At 45.1% G+C, this 19,638-nt stretch overlaps 1 protein-coding gene across 3 annotated transcripts in view; it reads right to left on the reverse strand.

The window, feature by feature from the left end:
- The window catches only part of HEATR5A (HEAT repeat containing 5A), a 169,861-nt gene extending 157,262 nt beyond the window's left edge, over positions 1–12,599 (reverse strand). For 2 of the 3 annotated variants that reach the window (XM_088456611.1, XM_088456610.1), the window contains exons 1-7: positions 12,341–12,599; positions 11,364–11,575; positions 11,048–11,156; positions 9,597–9,746; positions 7,820–7,982; positions 7,327–7,487; positions 6,944–7,193 (exon numbers count right to left, since the gene is read on the reverse strand). In XM_088456611.1, the coding sequence (XP_088312737.1) occupies positions 6,944–7,193; positions 7,327–7,487; positions 7,820–7,982; positions 9,597–9,746; positions 11,048–11,156; positions 11,364–11,575; positions 12,341–12,460 (1,165 nt within the window). In that variant the 5' untranslated portion in view covers positions 12,461–12,599. Of the gene's footprint in view, positions 1–6,943; positions 7,194–7,326; positions 7,488–7,819; positions 7,983–9,596; positions 9,747–11,047; positions 11,157–11,363; positions 11,576–11,991; positions 12,056–12,340 lie in introns of those variants that run through there. The other variant, XM_088456612.1, reaches the window with a different exon arrangement.
- Between the last annotated feature and the right edge of the window lie 7,039 nt (positions 12,600–19,638).

Consider the following 19,638-nt stretch of genomic DNA (forward strand, 5'->3'; position numbering starts at 1 on the left):
GCTTCAGAAATAGCCAGGCTGCCAAAGTTTGTTTTGAAGCAGGCCAACCCTTTTTACGGAAGCCATAGAGGACAAACAAGGCGTCCGACTTCCTAAACGAAGAAGTGCGGTCAACATAAGTCCTCAAGGCCCGCGAGTATCCGAGACAGACGAAACTCCCGCGGTGCATAACCTCTCGGTCGACACCACTGGAAGAAAGTATGCCACACGCGATGGTATATCCTCGCGGAAGACGGTTTCCGAGCTCTTAACATGGTACGCACTACAGAGCTGGAAAACCCCCTGGACCTTAACATGGCTGTCTCAACAGCCACGCCGTCAAAGACAGCCGAGTCAGGTCCGGGTGAAGACAAGGACCCTGCGACAGAAGGTCCGGTCGTAGCGGCAACCGCAGAGGACTGTCCACGAAGGTCTGAGAACCAGTGCCGCCTGGGCCACGCGGGAGCTATCAACAGGAGCATCCCTCCTTCATGTTTGAATTTCCGGATTACCCGTGGAAGAAGGGAAACCGGAGGAAACAGGTAAGCGAACCGGAACGTCCACCGGACGGACAGAGCATCCACCAGAGACGCCTTTTCGTCTCTTGTGCGAGACCCGTACACCGGCAACTTGTTGTTGTGCCGGGACGCCATGAGGTCGATCTCTGGAATACCCCACTTGTCCACCAGAAGTTGAAAAACGTCCGGATGCAGGGACCATTCCCCCGGATGAACTTCCTGGCGACTGAGAAAGTCCGCCTCCCAATTTAGCACTCCCGGGATGAAGACAGCTGATATAGCCGGAAGATTGCGCTCCGCCCATACCAGGATCCGAGACACCTCTACGAGAGCCGCCCGACTTCGGGTTCCTCCTTGCCGGTTTATGTAGGCCACGGTGGTAGCGTTGTCCGACTGGACCTACACTGGACGACCCTGGAGAACCCGATGTGCCTGCTGGAGAGCATTGAAAACCGCTCAGAGTTCCAAGATGTTTATTGGAAGCTCTGCTTCTGTCGGAGTCCACCTGCCCTGGAACAAGTGTGGACCCAAAACTGCTCCCCAGCCCCGAAGACTGGCATCCGTTGTCAACAGGACCCAATTCGGTACCCAGAACGGACGTCCCTTGTTGAGATGGGTCGTCTGCAACCACCAGGCAAGGGACAGGCGAACCTCCGGGGTGAGCACTATCGTCTGGGATTTTAGAGACTGAGGCAGTCCGTTCCATTTGGACAGGATCAGGTGCTGCAGAGGTCTGGAGTGAAACTGGGCATATTCCACCATGTCGAACACCGACACCATGGAGCCCAGTAACCTCATCGCCGAGTGTAGAGACACCCGGCGGCTGTGCAGACAACTGCGCACCCTCGACTGTAAGGCAGAGATCTTTTCCCCCGTCACAAAGATCCTTTGCTGTCCCGAGTCCAATAAGGCTCCGAGGTGCAGAATCCGCTGAGACGGGATTAGAGTGGAATTCTGCCAGTTTATTAACCAGCCGTGCCGTTGCAGTAGCGCAATGGTCAGGTCCAAGTGGCGCAGAAGGAGCTCCGGAGATCCTGCCACTAATAGAAGGTCGTCCAAGTATGGCAACATGCGGACCCCCTGCAGCCGCAGGGAAGCCGCCATGACCGCCATCACCTTGGTGAAAACCCGTGGTGCTGTCGCCAGGCCAAAAGGTAACGCCCGGAACTGAAAGTGGTCGCTGTGGATTGCAAACCTGAGGTACCGCTGATGGCGCAAAAGAATAGATGCAGGTAAGCGTCCTGTATGTCCAATGACACCATGTAGTCCCCAGGTTCCAGCGCCAGATTGATGGACCGTAGGGTCTCCATCCAAAACTTCGGCACCCGCAAAGACTTGTTGAGAGCCTTGAGGTTGAGAATCAGACGATACGACCCATTGGGTTTCTGCACCAAAAAGAGATTGGAATAGAAACCCTGGCCCCTCTGGGAGAATGGAACAGGCACTATAACTCCAGTCTGGAGCATAGTGTGCAAGACCTTCCGCAGCTCCGTGGCCTTGTTCCGGTCTGATGGTAGACCCGTGGTGAAAAATCGAGCCGGGGTCTGTGCCGGAAGGAGAGGGCATACCCGTGGGAGACAACCTCGAGAACCCAAGTGTCTGTCGTGGTGACCGACCAACACCGGGCGAACTGCAGCAGGCGGCCTCCCACTTTGGGATCCCCCAAAGGAAGGCCCGGACCGTCAGGCCGCAGGCTTGTCATCTGGTTTAGGGGCCGGACGTCTGGTACTCCAGGTCTGCTTCCAGGGCTTGGCCGATTTCTTGGGACCAGCCTGTCGGGGAAAAGACTGTGGTTTGGGCCTGCCCTGGGCCCTATAAGACCGAAAGGACGATGGTCCTGAACCAGAAGGGACAGCGGCCGTCGGGAGACATGCCGATTTGGCTGCCGCCAGTGTGGCTACGATCTTGTCCAGATCTGGACCGAAGAGAACTTCTCCGTTAAAGGGCAACGCCTCCAAACCCTTTTTGGAATCAGCGTCCGCCTTCCAGGATCGCAACCACAAGGTGCGACGAGCAGACACCGCTGCTGAAGAAATTCGAGACGCCAGGGTACTAATGTGTAAGGTCGCCTCATTGATATAAGTGACCGAATCACGGAGATTACCAATCAACTCCGCCTGCTCAGTCGGACAGTCGGAATCGAAGGACGCCTCCAACGTATCCGCCCAGCACTCCATAGCTCTGGCAACCCAGCAAATAGCCATAGCCGGCCGCGCTGCCCCCCCCGCAAGGGAATAAGCGGCCATCAGGCAGATCTCCACCTTGCGGTCCGTAGCATCCTTAAGGGAGGACATGGGTGGCATTGGTAATGTGGCACTACGGACAAGACGTGTCACATGAGAATCCACCTGTGGAGGGGATTCCCACTTAGCAAAATAATTATCCGCGAACGGATAAGCCACCACCAGACGTCTCTGCGGCTGGTATCGCTTGCCAGGCTGTTTCCACGCCTCCTCTAAATGGTCCACCAACTGACCCGAAAGAGGAAAGACTGTGGCGTCACCCTTCACATCCTTAAAAAAGGCATACTTGGATTTAGCCGCTGGGGGAACTTCGTCCTCAATCACCAAGGCTGTGCGGACTGCCCGAATAAGTCCAGGAATATACACCTTGGACCTAGCATCCGCTTCCTTAGTACGGAGAGGTTCCTGATCGGAAAGATCCAGAATCTCCCCATCATCAGACGTCCCTTCGTCATCCTCATAAGGAGCCGACAGAGACGCCACCGGCCGTTTATGTGGCCGCATCACAGACTCCCCTTGCAACACATCCAACAAGTGCTGTACAGAACTCGTCAGGGAGTTAACCCACGCCAGCTCCTGAGAAACCGGGAGAGGGGAAATAGGGAGACTGCGGGGTACCACCAATTGTCTTGGGAAACCTTGCATGGGTGACACCACTGATTGCTGGGACAAACCCCTCTGCGTAAACGCGGGCTGCGGAGCTAACTGGCCCACTAAGGTTGTAAGCGCCTGAGCGAAACAAGCCCAGGGCGGCTCCTGTACCGGTGCTGTAACCGTAATAGGCCGCGCCAACGACAAACACTGCCGGCATAGGCCCTCCGCGCTACCCACCCCCTCCGCTAAAGGTACTTACACGTAGTACACTGCAGCCGGAGAGGAAAGTCACTTTCAGACATGATGGTAGAAAGTATGTGACCCCTCTCACCAATTTTTTTAAAAAGGCGAAAGACCACCCTGCAGCACCGCACCGCACCGCAAGGACTTTAGCAGAAAGAACAGGGACAGTAATAAGGCTGACAGTCAGAAAGGAAAGTACAGGCAGCAGCGCTAGCACAGTCACATACAATGCAAAGAAACTCAATTCCTGCACTAACACTAACAGCGCTGATAAATCAACTACACAGACACAGAGTCTGGTAGGACACAGCGCTGCATACTCAGACCTGACCACAGCGGAGGAGAGGTATGCGGGGGGACCCAGACCACGATGCCTCCGTCCAGACTTCCAGCAGCGTTCACCATGCGTTCTGAAGATGGCCGCCGAGGAGCAGAAAGGAGGCTGGCCTGGGGGAGGAGCGCTGGCACAGGGCCAGTCGGCGTGGTGCAGAGAGGGCGGTGTGCAGCGGGGGAGGCGCCGGCTGTGAGACAGGGAAGGCGCGCTCCCCTGGCATGCATTTAACCCCTGGGACGCCGCAGCGCTACCGCACTGCCGCGGTCCTGCTGTCCCAGGGGGTAGTGGAAGCGCAGGTTAGTACCTGGCCCCACGCTGCAGCCAGTCCCTAGGGAGCCCCCTGCCTGGGGACTTCTGGACCATGTATCAGCGGGGACCCACCGCGGGACCCCGCTGCTTACCTTGCTGCCCCCCTTAAGTCCGGCCATGGTCCTAAACATCTGGGGTCACCGCTAGCTGTGACCCCAGATGCTTACCAGCATCCCCGGATCGGTACCGGCGTTCTGGTACCGGCGGGGGTGTAGGGAAGACAGCATGGACGTCAAAACTGACTGTCCATGCTGTACTTCCAGATGTGCAGCCACAGCTGCAAAACGAAAACTTCAGGGGCTCTTCATGGCCCCCCTCTAACAGGTGCCTCCGACTCCGGCCGGGCACCGAACTAAACTGGGATGCCTTGGCTCGGGGGCGGGTTATAGGAGGGGGACCCTAGTGCATCCTGGGAGGCTGAAAGCTTAACTCTATGGTTCCCGATGACTGACGTCACACCTATACCCAAGGTATCCTGTGGATACCCTATGGACCCTGAAGTAGAAATAAGGGTACAAAATAATGAACATAGTTTTCCAGTTTGAAAAAAAAAAATAATAGTATTGAAGGGGATGCAGTGTTTAAAATATAGACCGTGGTCAATCTTTCCGGGGAAGACCAATATAGATTGGGAGAAGGATTTAAGCTGGGTACACACTTGTCTAATCCTCCTGACGATCCAACTCCCCACCAGACTCTTGAAACAATCCTACTGCAGACCAAGATTGCAGATACAACATCCAATCTATGCCTACATACATCTCCAATCTGCATCTGCTGAAACCATCTGCTGAAATGATTATCTATGTACATACACACTTCCAATCTTTGGCAGACCAGCTGCCATTCTCATTATGAATCGGGAAAACAATTAGACAACCCAGTTGCCTCAGCGTACACACTTCTATATTGATCAGGTGATTGGCGATCTGGTCTCCTGATTTTTTACCAGGTTTAAATAATCTTTTGACAAGACCAGATGACCAGGATTGGCTGAAACCAGAGGTTGTGTGAGCACACACACACACACACACACACACACACACACACACACACACACACACACTCTACCAATGTCTGACCAACATGTATGCCGGATTGGCTGAGAATTGGACAATTGTGTACCCAGCTTTGGTACAGCTCTGAGGCAGCTTGGGTACCTTCTTGGAATTTGTCAGATGGGAAAATCGTAAGTTTTCAATCATGTAAATCAGTGAGAAAAATACTCACTTAAAGTATATGGTGTAGGTGGTAACATACAGCAACATGCACAGGTAAAACAGTCCTGTGTGAGTATAAGTGGTAGGAAGGCGCCTCCTCTAGTGCTTCCTCTCACCTCCTTTTCTGCTGCATGGCAATTACAAAAGCCCAAAACACCCAGAAAGGGACTTCCAGCACTTGTGGTCAATGTCAGTAATGTAATTAGCACTCACTTGGCGTTTCACCTTTAACAACTTCCTCGAGGGTTCATAAGGCTGGTGTCAGAATGTTGTATTTTGCATACACTCAATTAAACAAATAAGTAATGCCAACAGTGTGAATGGAACATAATATATACAATTGCATTACAACAGAAGTACCACTTACGTTATTAATGTAAATGTGTCGAAGCAGTAAAATTAGAGAGTGGTTGTGTGTGTGAGGTATAGAATGACTTACCTTAAAAGAATTGAAGCAAGCTACTGCTATTTTAGTATTTAGTAGCACATGCGGCCATGGGCATAGCACAAGTATCTGCAGCTAGTTTTATTTCATAGCTCAAAATATAAAAATATATCCTAGCCTATTTGGCAATAGCTAACATACAATTCCTTCTCTCAAAAATATATCTATCTCAAAGATACATCTGCATGAGTTCTTTTCTGATACACGTATTACTGTCCTTATGATGTGATTATGTATCCAAGTGTACATGATTATCTATCCACACTGAATGAATATATAGCAGAATCTAGGTAGAAGTGGCTGGAAGGAAATTAATATGTACTGTGTACATACCACGTCTGGGATATCAGCTATGATATGCCTGAAAAATATACATAGTGACACATATATACAACTAACACAGAGTTAGTTTAGAGTAGAAAAGGAATTTTTTTTTTACTATATAGGAAACGGCCTTTCCTATTCAATTAAATTAGTCAAATGACTTACTAAATGATCACTAGTGTATTTGCTTCGCTATTAGTTCCTCAGTACCATTAGCACATCCTTTCAATGGGAAAAAAACTTTTTAATTGGCAACTCATTTTGCCTTGGTGTAGTTAAGAGGTTTGCTGCAATTCCTGCCCCTCCAGTCTTTCTGCACCAGCTGTATACCTGTGAAAGCTTTTTGGGTTGTTGTTGTGGTAGGTTTTTAAAAAGCCCTACCGTGGGGTTTTGATTATGTTCCAAAATTCCGTGTTCGGAGCTTACATAAGGTTCTTCTTATATACAAGTAAGAGAGAGCAGTTATGGACTGAATTACTAAAATATGCTAAGTGGATAATTTAAGTGTGGAAGTTGGTCAATCCTGTAACTTCACATCAGAGGAACATGAAAAAGATCACCATCATTTCACTTATGAATGCAAATGTACACACAGTACATATAACATCTGCTTGGTAGGATTTTTTTCTTTACATTGTTTCAAGCGAAAACAAATGCAAAAGATCTAGTTACACATTAGACAAATACAAAGCATGTGGTGATGAGTGGCGGAGGTGATACACATTTTTACATACCCACAGACTTCATGAGTTTCTTGATGACATCGCAAATCTCTCGAGCCGCTTCCAGCTGAGCCTTCTCTCCCAGCAGCTCCCCTAAAGTAGCTCTGAGAATGTAGGAGGTGCAACGTCTAGCACAGGCAGCCTCTATAGGGTTCTGTGTTGTTTTGTGATGGGAGACCAGGTCTAATACATGTGACAAAAGCACAGGAACATTTCTGGCAAGCCACTGGCTTCCAAGTGTACTGATAAATACAATGTATGCCTATGGGAATAAGATGAGTAGACATGGTCAAAGTTAGTCATAATTCTCGTTAAAATCCATAATCAAACAGAAGTCCTGTTGAAGTTGATCATAGACTGCTAGATATAAAAGTATTTCTGATCCAAGGATGTACCTGAGTAGCTCCAAGCCGCACATGGCGTGTTGTGCTGCCATTTCCTCCCAGCAGGTCTCCACTCCCTCTCAGAAACCCAGAATTCCCTCGCAGAAATCCAGTAGACAGCAGGCCAAGAGCGTCTTGATGCGAAAGTCTACGTACGTTTTGCCTTGCGGGAGCTGTCCACATGGAAACCCGGGCACAATATAAACATATAAATGTAAAGGCAGCAAAACTCCACAACACAAATACGGTACAATACAATAATACAATCTATCGTTAGGCTATATAATCCTATATCAAACATGGCAGAGGAAGAGAGAATTCCATAGGAATTTCTGTGTAGTGGTCATTAGGAATTATATTTTAACTGTAATAGTATACTAAATGTTTGGTATTCTCTTTATTTGCTACTTTGCTAGTAAAAACAAAATGGAGGGGTTTAAAATAGGTGATATACTTGTTTAAACAGTTTAAGGTTTAGAACAGTTTCTACAGCCATTACACTCACATGTTCCCTGCACGGCTCTAGCTAGTACTTTCCCCAATAAACGGGATACCCCCAGGCGTACGTCATAACTGCTGCCTTCAAAGGCCTTGAAGCAGAGGGAAACCAGGCTTTCTAGGTCAGAGCCCCACATGAAGGATGCCTCATTTTGAAGGGCCAGAAGACACTGTAAAGATAGTAACAGAAGAAGTGAACAGTACATTTTAGTAGGTATTGAGTAATATAAAGTAATAAGTCAAATAATGGGGATGAGTTTTTGGGGCCTATTTATCAAGGCATTCAAATTGGCAGTGTACCGTTTCAGTCAAACTCTCCGCGATTTGCGAGGAGAAAACTTAAACTATGGGATTAATGAATGCGTGCCAGGACAGCTCCTCCAATAAGCCTAATGCTGGCCATACACCTACGCGACCAGCATAAGATCAGATTCATCATACGATTTCCCTATGACTCCCTTGAGCACCCTGGCAGGGGTGTAGTAGGTATTACTGCCGGACGCAGGGGTGAAATCCCGACAGCGGCAGCCCGGCAAGGGTGAAAATCCTGATCATCCCTAAGGTAAGTATCGCTAACCTAATTCCCCCCCCCCCCACCTAACCCTCCCTTAGGGGTGCCTAACCTCCCCCCCAAGTGCCTAACCCTAATCCCCCCTCTAAATGCCTAAACCTAACCCCCCCTTCCCCGCTGCCTAAACCTAAGTCCCCTGGGGGGGTGCCTAACCCTAACCTCCCCCTGTGGGTGCCTAACCCTAACCTTCCCTTGCCCTAGCCTAAACCTAACCTCCCAGGGGGGGGCCTAACCCTAAGTCCCCCCCGGGAGCCCTAAATCTAACCCTCCCCCCGTGGCTGTCCGCGCCCGGCATCTCCTCGATCGGGATGCTGGGCGTCGGTCTTCCGGCATATGGTTAATGACAGGCGTCTAGACTTAGACGCCTGCCATTAGTACCACGCTGTGATTAGAACGTCTGGAAGCTGGAGGTCGGGATTTAGACCGTCGGATTCCAAACTACATCCCCCCCTGGCAGTCTCGGCAGCATGTTTGTTGTTTTTCTTAGCACACGATCTGTCGTAAGATCGATCCTGTGTCTCATTGGCTCATAAGGGAAACAGTCATTGAAATGACTTGAATTTACACACGATGGATCACATGAACAAAATAAACGGCACGATCTGCACACGATACGATGGACAAGATGTGCTGCACATCTGATCATAAGATCCAATTATAGGAGCTGCGGGAGCGCGCATCGGATCTTATCTTACTAAATAATACACGATTTTCACAAGATCCATCTTATGACTCATCGAAAATCGGGCAATCGGCCCGAAATCGTGCAGGTGTATGGGCAGCTTAACAACAGCTACACATTTGCTGCTAATAGCAACTGCAAAAGTTTCAACTGCCTGATTGTGTCCCTTAGCTCACAAATGCGCACTGTGTGGGCAGTAGGAGGTGGAGAGGTCCATATGATCCCTTTTTGTCCCCCAGACCCTTTCCCAATAGGTAATTGTGGGATAATGCAATATGAAGACAGTATTAGCCACCAAAGTTTTCAAAACTTGATACATAGCATAACAGGGACTGGAGTCTGCTCTGATGCTTACAGTAACACAGGAGATATCTGCAAAGTCTTCTGTGTCCAAGGCTTAATAAAATAGCCTTTTTACTTAATCTAGTAATAATCCATGTGTTATCCGCATGATTACTAGGGCTGAAGGGCTTGACAAATAGGCCCCTCAATGTTTTCCAATATTAACTTTTCACTTTAGAAAGCAAGCACCTGTGCAGTTGCGTAGCGCACAGCCATGGATCGGTCCGTCAAACACGAACGAGCTGCCTTGTAGATGTCCCGATGACAGGGCGAGGCAGAGGGCCCAAGACCAGCTACAATGCTTTCCAGGCTCAGCATTATCTCTGAGCGTCCCTGAGACTGCACATAAAGAGGGAGAAATGAGAACATATTGCTGTGAGAAAACAAGCTACAAAATAAAATAAATTAAATGGGTCTTGCAGCCATATATTTTACGGTCACGTGCATCAAGAACTAGAAGAGGTGGAGAACCTGTAACCTTTGCACTATGAAAGCAAGCACAGATTACTCGCACTCGGTAAGAAGACACTACAACATGCCACATTTGAAAATTGGGGGCAAATTAGATCACACCCACAATCCACACCAAAATGGGATCAACCTACTCCATTTGACAACTATGTGATTGATAGTGGGGAATAGGGCATCAAAATATTGTATTCCTTTTTTAGATAAAATGTGAAGAAATTAAACGGAACTTAAAGTAAAACCAGGGGAGCGAATACATGTATATTTTAAGCATTTTAAATAAGTAACTGTAACCAATTCTAAAATGTTGCTTATTTCTGTGTGACCAGAGCAGATTCCATTCTATGCAACTTCAGTGCTCACAAGCATTATGAACTTCTGAGCTTTAAAAGCATCAAAATCAGATCAACAGTAGTTTGACGTTCAGGATGTCGACACGAAAATATCAACATGACCTGAATGCCGACACTCTGAATGTTGACACTGACAATGTCGACACATTCAACATGTCAACATTATGCAGGCTGACAGTGAGAATGTTGACATTACTATTTTACCCTAAACACAGCCTAACCCACATATTCATATTGTAGACATGCATAATGTCGACATCTTGAGCATGTTGACTTTCTGACCAAATAGGTCAACAATACGAATTACGAACCATTCAACATTGCAGTGTTGACATTCTGAAAGTCGATATGGTCATTACATACAGGGTCAGCGAGGCAAAATTTATCAATGAGACCCGATCCAGCATTGATCACCTATTTTATTAATTAATCTGGACTCAATTAACTCATGTAAAAGTCTTGCTGCACATCAGTCAGTTACCCGATACCAGGTAGATTTAATTAAAGAAATATATAAGCAGACAATGTGTGACTAGTTCTATATCTACATTATGAAATCAAGCTTGTTGGCCTATCTGTATTAGGGGGACAATGCTCTGAACGCAGTAATTGCACAACATTCTGTCCCATATGGGAAAATTCAATTAGCCGCAGGGACACGCTCATTAGTTATATAGTATTTTCCCCACGCAGTAAATATTGTTAGGTGAGGAGATGAAATTTTAATCTAAGATTTTGAACCTAGAGGCTTTATTCTTTAGGGAAAGTCTGTTAAAATGGACTCTCTGTTATCAGTGTATGCAGTAAACATTACTTCACCTCTGCATTACGGAGAACTTTTAGTAGGTTGGCAACAGTGTCACTAAATGTGCTTCCAAGTAGACGCCCCATCTTCTGATACAGAGCTCCAAGACACGCAACAGCAGCGCTGCACAAAGAGCCAGAAGTGAGATTTCAGATTATGGACACTTTTTTTGCTAATGTGCTGCTGGTGAGCTAAATGACAAAAATAGCTCAAATAAATAAGAGGAGGTCATAAGGAAAGACTCATCACGCCACAGAGGGAAAAGAGTAAACAGCAGGCATACAAGGGGAGAAAACACATCAATTGGCAAAACATAACACAAATACACACAGCTTGTTAGGGAGGTAGCTGGGAGAATCATCCTTGCTGCGGACCAGCTCATTGCATCGATCAATCGTCTCATAAACTGAAAAAGTGTCTCCTGAACTGTAAACAACAGCAAGATTGTGGGCCAGCAATCGGCGAACTGGGGGACCAGGAGAGCCCATCATTACCAAGGTCAGCTGCTCAACCAACTGCTTCTGATTCAGCTTTACTTCCGCCTGAAGACAGAAAGAAATAGTACATTAAATATACAAAGCTAACATTTACATTACAGAATTATTCCACCTCAACACAATTCTGAGCACTATGTGCTACCTATAACTTATAAAGTACAAATATTTATAGATACATGAACTGTACCCAGTGTTATGTTAATTCTATTAGCGGGGATATCCACCATGCATATATTTGTTATATACGATTTCTGTGCGCATCTTTATGGCAGTGAAGCAAAATCAGCAATGTAGGGATCGCACAATGTGCCAGAAGGCGACATTGCACCTAACCGAGCTGCCATCCACAATGTCAGGATTACATCAGACGACGGAAATAACAAAATAAAATGATCTAATAGCAATGACATTATTTTATAATTAAAAAGAATCAGGTCAAATTGACTCAAATTGTAAATTACACTCATCAGGAAAGGCGTGCCAGCAGGTGCAGAGATCAGGACCCAGTGATCTCATTGTTATTTCTTTCCAAAGATAGTTTTTGGATACTACAGACCTTTACAATCACCATCTGTCAATAAATGCCCTGGGGCAGATAATCACCTCCCATACATACACCCTTGTAGGTGGATAACAGCTTAGCCAAGAAACACTTTTGCACCGAGAATATAACGTAACTAATATTCAGCACTAAGATCATCCTAGTGATTATTATTTACTACCCAGTTACTGTGCATTTGATCTTCACTCATCCCCCAATACCAGGACTGATATACACATTCATGCCCCCGGCACCATCCGTCACATTACCCGGGCAGTAACGGGCAGTGTTATCCTCAGGTAACGGAGCCATTCTAATATACGCAGACCCCGTTGCGGCTCTTCCAGCCCAGCAACATTTAGCATGACCAGCCGACCGGACGGCTCCATTATTCCTCGGTCAAGAACCGAACCGTAGCTCCAACATCTGGGCTCTATGCACAGGTCTGCCGGGGCCGCCGCCAGTCTTCTTGCTATCGGCAATCGGCTCGAAGGCGTTTCTGCCAGTGCCAATCTCAGGCTGGGCAATCTGTTCTCAGAGCTGCAGCCAGAACAGACTGTAGAGCGTTGATGTAATGGATTTGATCAAGAGAATATTTTTAACAGGCTGCACTGTGACCTAATCTAATAATAAAACTTTAACAGACATCAGAAGTTTTTCCAAATGCATGTTTTTTTTTTCTTTTTTAATATATAGAAAGCTCATGTTTGAAAATCAGCTTGGAACTATCTATGTCAGGTCAAAATAAAGGCTCCCATATATCAGAGATTGCAATTTGCAATCGATTGAAAAAGGGAAAGATTTTTATACACAATCGATTGCAAATTGCTGCAATCAATCGCTGATGTATGGGGGCCTTAAGCCGATATAGACAGAGTGGTATTTGCACAATTGCTTATTGGTCCTTATGGTTGCTTATTTTATCTTTCTTTTGCATAACTAAAGGCCCCTATACATCAGAGATTGATTGCAGCAATCGTGCAATTTGCAATCGATTGTGTATAAAAATCTTTCCCTTTTTAAGTCGATTGTGGCAATTGTCTGGTCATTACCTTCAAACAGTGCAACAAATGTGCTCTGTTTAAAATATAATAATTTGGGGTGTGGCAATAAAAGATAGAGAGGTCTATTTAATAAGCAGTGTTAGAAGACAGAGTGAAAAGTGATAAGGTGCCAGCCAATCAGCTCCCAACTGTCATTTTTCAAACAGCCTGTGAGATGGCAGTTAGGAGCTGATTGGCTGGCACCTTATCACTTTTCACTCTGTCTCCTAACACTGCTTAGTAAATAGACCCCACAGACAGTTAAAAGGTCGGCAATGTCTAGATCAGGGGTTCCCAACCACGGTCCTCAAGGCACCCTTAAGATGCCTACACACTTAGCGATCTGCACATGATCCCACGATGTGTACGATTTCCCTTGAAACTCCTCCCCGGCAGCTCTGCACACGATTTGGTGTTTAAAGTGTCCAATTTACAAACGATCTATCGTGCATCCAGACTTTCTCCAGTGCATTGTGTCCCAGATTGGCAGATCTGTCCTACAGCACAGCAGATCTGACGATACGATGTACGACCAGCGGAGACGCGCATCGCATCGTGATCGCGAGTAGGGACTCATGATTTGGGCATATTTTACACGATCTGTTGTTCCGATGCATCGGAATCGGCGAGATCGGGTAAAATATCGCCAAGTGTGTAGGCACCTTAACAGTCCAGGTTTTAAGGATAACCATACTTGAGCACAGGTGACTTAATTAGTACCTCAGTTATTTTGATTTAACCATTTGTGCTCAACCATGGATATCACTAAAACCAGGACTGTTTGTGTGCCTTGAAGACCGAGGTTGGGAATCACTGGTCTAGATAAACACCAGATGTTATGCTGCATACACACAGAACAACTAGATTTCCCTCCAGCTTTCTGTAGTGCAGGTCAAACGATTTTGGTTGTACACACCGATAGATATCTATGATAGATATGCCAGTGAAGCTATCTTTTTACAGGCAAATCTTTACAAAATCGTCCAAGTTGGCCTGCATGCATGAAAGACCATAGATATCGTTATCGTTCATGCAGGAACGCTCATCGTTGGTCGTTGTCAGGTTGGTGACTGCAAAAAAGTGAACGATAACGATATAGTTCAAATCGCTCATAAAAGTCGTATCGTGTACGCACCATTAGACAGAGACAAAAGGTCAATACCAATATGGTCAACACACAAATGGTCGACACATTTTTTTTTCTACCTTAATCTTCACCGTAACCCTCCCCTCCTGGTGCATAACCCTAACCGTCGGGTTAAGTGCCTAACCCTCCCTCCTGGTGTCTATTGCTAACCGTTGGGGTAAGTGCCTAACTCTAAAGAGAACAAAAGAAAAAATGCAGCGACCATTTGTGTGACATTTTGGCCGTCAACCTTCTTCAATGTTGACCTATAGTGTGTTGACATGTTGTCCCTGTCGACCTATTGTCTGTCTAATACATCTTTTCCACCAAAAACCCAGGTCCGACCTGGGTTTTTGGACATGGTTCCAACCCTGGTCAGACCCATTTACACTGCACCTTTGATCTGGGTTACTCCCAGGTCAGCCCTGTTCACACTGAATTCAGGTCTGCCCTGCTAAACCTGTGAGGTCATTAAAAGTGGGAGGTGACTGCTCCACAGCCACCAATCTGCTCGTTTTAGGCATGATCCAGATCAGATAACCTGGGTTGCACCATTTACACTGCACCATTACCTGGGTCCATCCTGGGTCCAACCCTGGTAGCTACCTGGGTTGAATTGCAGGGTCACTTGACCCAGGTTATTTTTCAGGGACCCTTTTACACTGAGCTGCAACCCGGGTAGACCCAGCAAAAACCCAGGTTTTTGCTCTGGTGTAAAAGGGGTATAACATCTAGTGTCTATCTAGACATTGTCGACCTTTTTACTGCCTATCTATATTCTGGATACCAATAATTTGTACACATTAAATATTAATGCTTCATATAGGCTATACTTGCCTACTCTCCTGGAAAAGTAGGTAAGTCTCTCAAAGCCCCCTTGTAACCTTCCACTTCATGAGTAAAGTGCTTGGTCCAGACACCGTGATGATGTATTACGTGCTGAATCACATCATCATACCCCTGCATGCGCTTTGCAATGCCTGTAATAGCAATGATGTGATAGTCTATATCATACCTGTCAACTGTCTAACAGGTTCCACATGACACATTAACATTTAATATAGCAGAGCAGCAGTTAACTGGTGCCGTAGACACCCACCACTGGCGCGTGCAGCATAGAAAGTATAGTAGGAGGGTAAGTAGACAGAGATAAGGGGCATCCTAGCTGTCACACAGACATACCACCTCCTCGATGTGGCCATGGTCCCAAGTAACTTACGCCCTAATGTTGGGAGGTAGGGGGTACTGCGCCCTGCATTAAAAGAGAAGTGGTACTAATTAGCTGACACTAGTGATATAAAAGGAAACTTACACAATTCGCGCAATTAAAAAAAAAAAAAGCTGACTATACTTTCATGACTCAAGGAACACCTTTCTTGAGAACATAATATGCAGTAAAAAAAGGGGATGATTGTATTTGGTGCTAATATTTCAAAAGAATGAAGCAGAGGTACAGATTAATTTAAAATCTTACCATTAAATAGATAAACATAATGCATACCAATTTAAAGTGCCATGTCCTTTCTTGAACCTAGTAATAACCTTTTTTTACCAAATATCATTGGGATTTCAGAAGGCTACATAGAAAAAGAGGTTCTTAATACAAAGAGCAATTTCACATGAAAAGGTATATATATAAAAATATACATCAAATTAAATAGCAAACATATGAATAAATGACAAAAGAGAGGGGGGTTCATCAAACTCATACCGATTAAAGTGCGCAAAGGTTTGCAAAATAAGTCCTGGATACTTAAATTACACAGCAGCACAGATGGATGGTTCATTGGATTACAGAGTCCTTCCAAAGGGGGCCAATAGAATCTTCTCAGTTAAAAATAATCTTGGCATCTGCACGGGGTGTTTCGGACATTAAAGTCCTTTATTAAGTTTGGATCTTAAAGTGCGATGTCATCAACAATTTCCCTTGAACTCCCCAGGCAACTCACCGGTACTCCTGGACAGACGGTATCTTGCTAAACTGTGCAATGTGACTAACCACCTATCGTGCGTCCTCAATGATTACCAGTGCATCGTTACAGAGATTGTCAGATCTTACCTGCAGTAGGTAAGATCTAAAGATACAACAAAAGACCCGCAGAACAGAGCATTGGATCGTTATCGTTCCTGGAAGCTACACGATTTGCACGTTTTTAAACAATGTATCGTTTTCGTGCAAATCGTGCCTAAAATCGTCCAGTGTGTGGGCACCTTTAGTCTTTTATTCATATGTATGCTATTTCATCTGATGTATATTTTTATATGTAAACCTATTATGTTAATATTTTATACTGTGATCACTAATTAAATAAAAGAAACTAGAGAGAGAGTGGACAAATGTGCACTCAGCACTAAAACACTTCTGTGTGACAGGAACAGTATTTCCATTCACTTTAATGTTACATTAAAAAAGGAAAATCATATCGCTTCAGAACTGTACAACATCCTAGTCATAAAGACGTCACATTCCAAATGTCCTGTGTTCATTTTTCTTAAATCTGAAGTACCACCTTATGTTAAATGTTGCGATCTTGTCTCATGGTCTCTTCAGGCAGCCATTTTCCCCTGGCCCCCCGATTCATCTCAGACCGTCTGAAAACCAAGGTTATTGCACAGTGAAATTAGTGTTGTTAGCCTCCCATAATTATCCATGATGTGCACAGCCGTCACACATTGAGGATAATGGAGTTGCTCCGTAATTGTCAACTTCAAGAGCCTGTAGTAAAGCCAGTTTAGGCAGATTTCTGACCACATTGCATAGATCTTGTATGAAGAAGCCCGGATCTTATAGTGCTCTACTAAGAATATCAACATCAAAGCCCATCTTCAATTTGAGGCAAAAAGTCCAGACTTTTCGCCTGCTGGACTTTTCGCCTCCTTCGCCTGTTTTCCAGGTGGAAAAGTATTGTGCGCGTGCCCGCTATTCCCCGTATTCAATTTTAAAGTAGGCGAAATCGGGATCAGGCGAAACATGGATCGGCAAAAAAATATGGGATTTTTCAGGAAATAATTGTAGGACCCCCCTAAAGATGTCCAGACCTGGGGGATCACTATGGGTACCCCCATTTTTGCCTTTAGAAGAAAGTCGGGTTTTTAAATAGCCGCGGCAGGTGCATAAATGCGACTTTGAAGAAGGTGATGCAGAAGAGCATTTAAATGCATTTAGATGTTTTTGGTTTTTTTAAATAAATATTCCTATCAATTTTGGGGTACATGAAAATGGGTGCAAGCATATTTTTAAGTCCCTAAAAATGCACCTGCCGCTATCACCCGCATTGAAGAAAACACCTGCCGGATACTTCCGACCCCCTCTGGATTAAATTTACCTATTTTACAAGTGCTTTTTCATGTTTTTTTTTTTCACCCCAAAATTGAACATTTTTTTTGGGAGGGGGGTGTCCTGATTTTTTTTTTTTTTTTAACTTTTTTCCACACAGAACCATTTTAAAGGGACATTCGCAGGGGTGCAGGCTATTTTTTTTAAGCTTGCACCCCTAAACCTCAATTCTGCTTTTTGTTTTGGCAGCAATAGGCTGGCGAAAAATTATCCCCGTTTTTTTACATTGACTTTTCGTACCGGCGAAAAGTCAATGTAATTGGATACGGGGATAATTGAAATAGGCAAAAATGACGTAATCGCCGATAAATTATTGCCGATTCCGACATTTCGCCTCAAATTGCATATGGCTACAAGTCTCTTTTTCATATGTGCCACAGAATTCTTGTAGTCAGGGGCGTAAGTAGGTATTTTAAGGCCCCTATGCACCACCCAATGGTGAAAAATTTATATAACACATGTATCTTTGACAAAGATGGGTCCCCTAAACTCTGGACCCCATAGAAACTGATCCCCTTGCACCTATGGTATTTATGCCCATGCTTGTAGTGCCTTATACATGACACTGTCTGAAACAGGACATTTCGCCATTAAGGTATAACAGTAAAGAGGTCCATCCCCCCCAAAAACAGCTCTATTTCAACAAAGGGATATTTTTCTTGCTAACATTGCATCACGGGGGCAAAGTCTCTGATTCACAATGCATGGTGAATGATACAATGACACATTAATACTCAGAGATGACCAAAGTAGTGATATGACATCCTGACTCAATACGGCAGCACTCACACCGACTCATAAAATAATCTATGAACCGCGGATGACTGTATAAGGGTTCATTCCGAAGATTTTACATCTGTATAAGGCAAATTCCACAAGTATCATATGCTGATAATAATGTGAAACCTATATGGAGATAAATGTAAATTGCTATACCTTTAGACAACTATAATTTATATTTATATACACAAACATTTCTATATATCACATTGGTACATATTAAAATGTAAGTGAAAGCTTAAATAGGTTCTGTCAAAAGCATACAAACTATGCAAATACTGGGCTGATTTGGCAATAATCAGGTGATCAGCCTGTGTTACCGGGTAGTGTGTAGGCATGAGCGTTTCAACGATAAGATGGTAAAACGCCACCAAAACTCCTTAAATACTCTAATTTGCCAGACTTGCCAGATGATATCGGCCAAAATGTCCTGTTATCATGCCATAATTACAGCTGTCCAGAGCATCTTCAAGTAGCTCCAGGCACTGCTCCAGTTCCGGTCGGCCCTGCCCTCCTATGCGTGACATCATGGCGTCATTCACCCCCGGGGGCGGTACAGGGAGCCCAGAGTTCTTGTTACAGCACCACCTTGAGAAACACTGTTACTGAATTACTGTTTTGTAGGATTCTACAGTGCTGGACAATGGGGGAAACAGTGCATACATAATACAGCGACATACAAGTAGACAAAATAAACAAGAGATGTGAAAACAAAGGCTAGAGGAAATATAATTTATCCCTCCAAAGGAAATGAATTAAGGGGCTCAAACAGCGCATCTGCCAAGACACAGGACTAGAATCTCCTATATCCTGGGCAATTACAGCTAGCAAGGGAGGTTGTGCTCACTTTTTGTACATTAAATGATAATACAAAGGAAATGTGGATATTGGGAGGACTGAACCAAAGGTCTTTTCTAGGATCGTGTTAAACCTTTATCTTGCTCTCTTCTATATGAGTTTCATACTGGTGTGCTTATCATGAACGCTAAAGAGGGGTATATTCTTTAACCACTTAACTGACCAAATTTTTTTTTCAAAACCGCTCAGAAATTGTCATTTTTTTTTTATGATTGTATTAGGTCAAGAAAATCTTTTTAAAACTTATCCAACATGATTTTATTTTTTTTATCACAATAGTATACTGTAATGATAGTTATTGACAGCTGTACCATCGATGGTCAATGGGGCATAAAAAAATTCATTGATTATTTAAAACCGCAGCCACCAATGTTTCCTTAACATCGGTTGGGGGCTGCCATAGCTGTGCAGCATCGGTGCCTG

Source organism: Taudactylus pleione, unplaced genomic scaffold, assembly GCF_031769625.1.
Source record: "Taudactylus pleione unplaced genomic scaffold, aTauple2 ptg000707l, whole genome shotgun sequence".
Taxonomy (NCBI): Eukaryota; Metazoa; Chordata; class Amphibia; order Anura; family Myobatrachidae; genus Taudactylus; species Taudactylus pleione.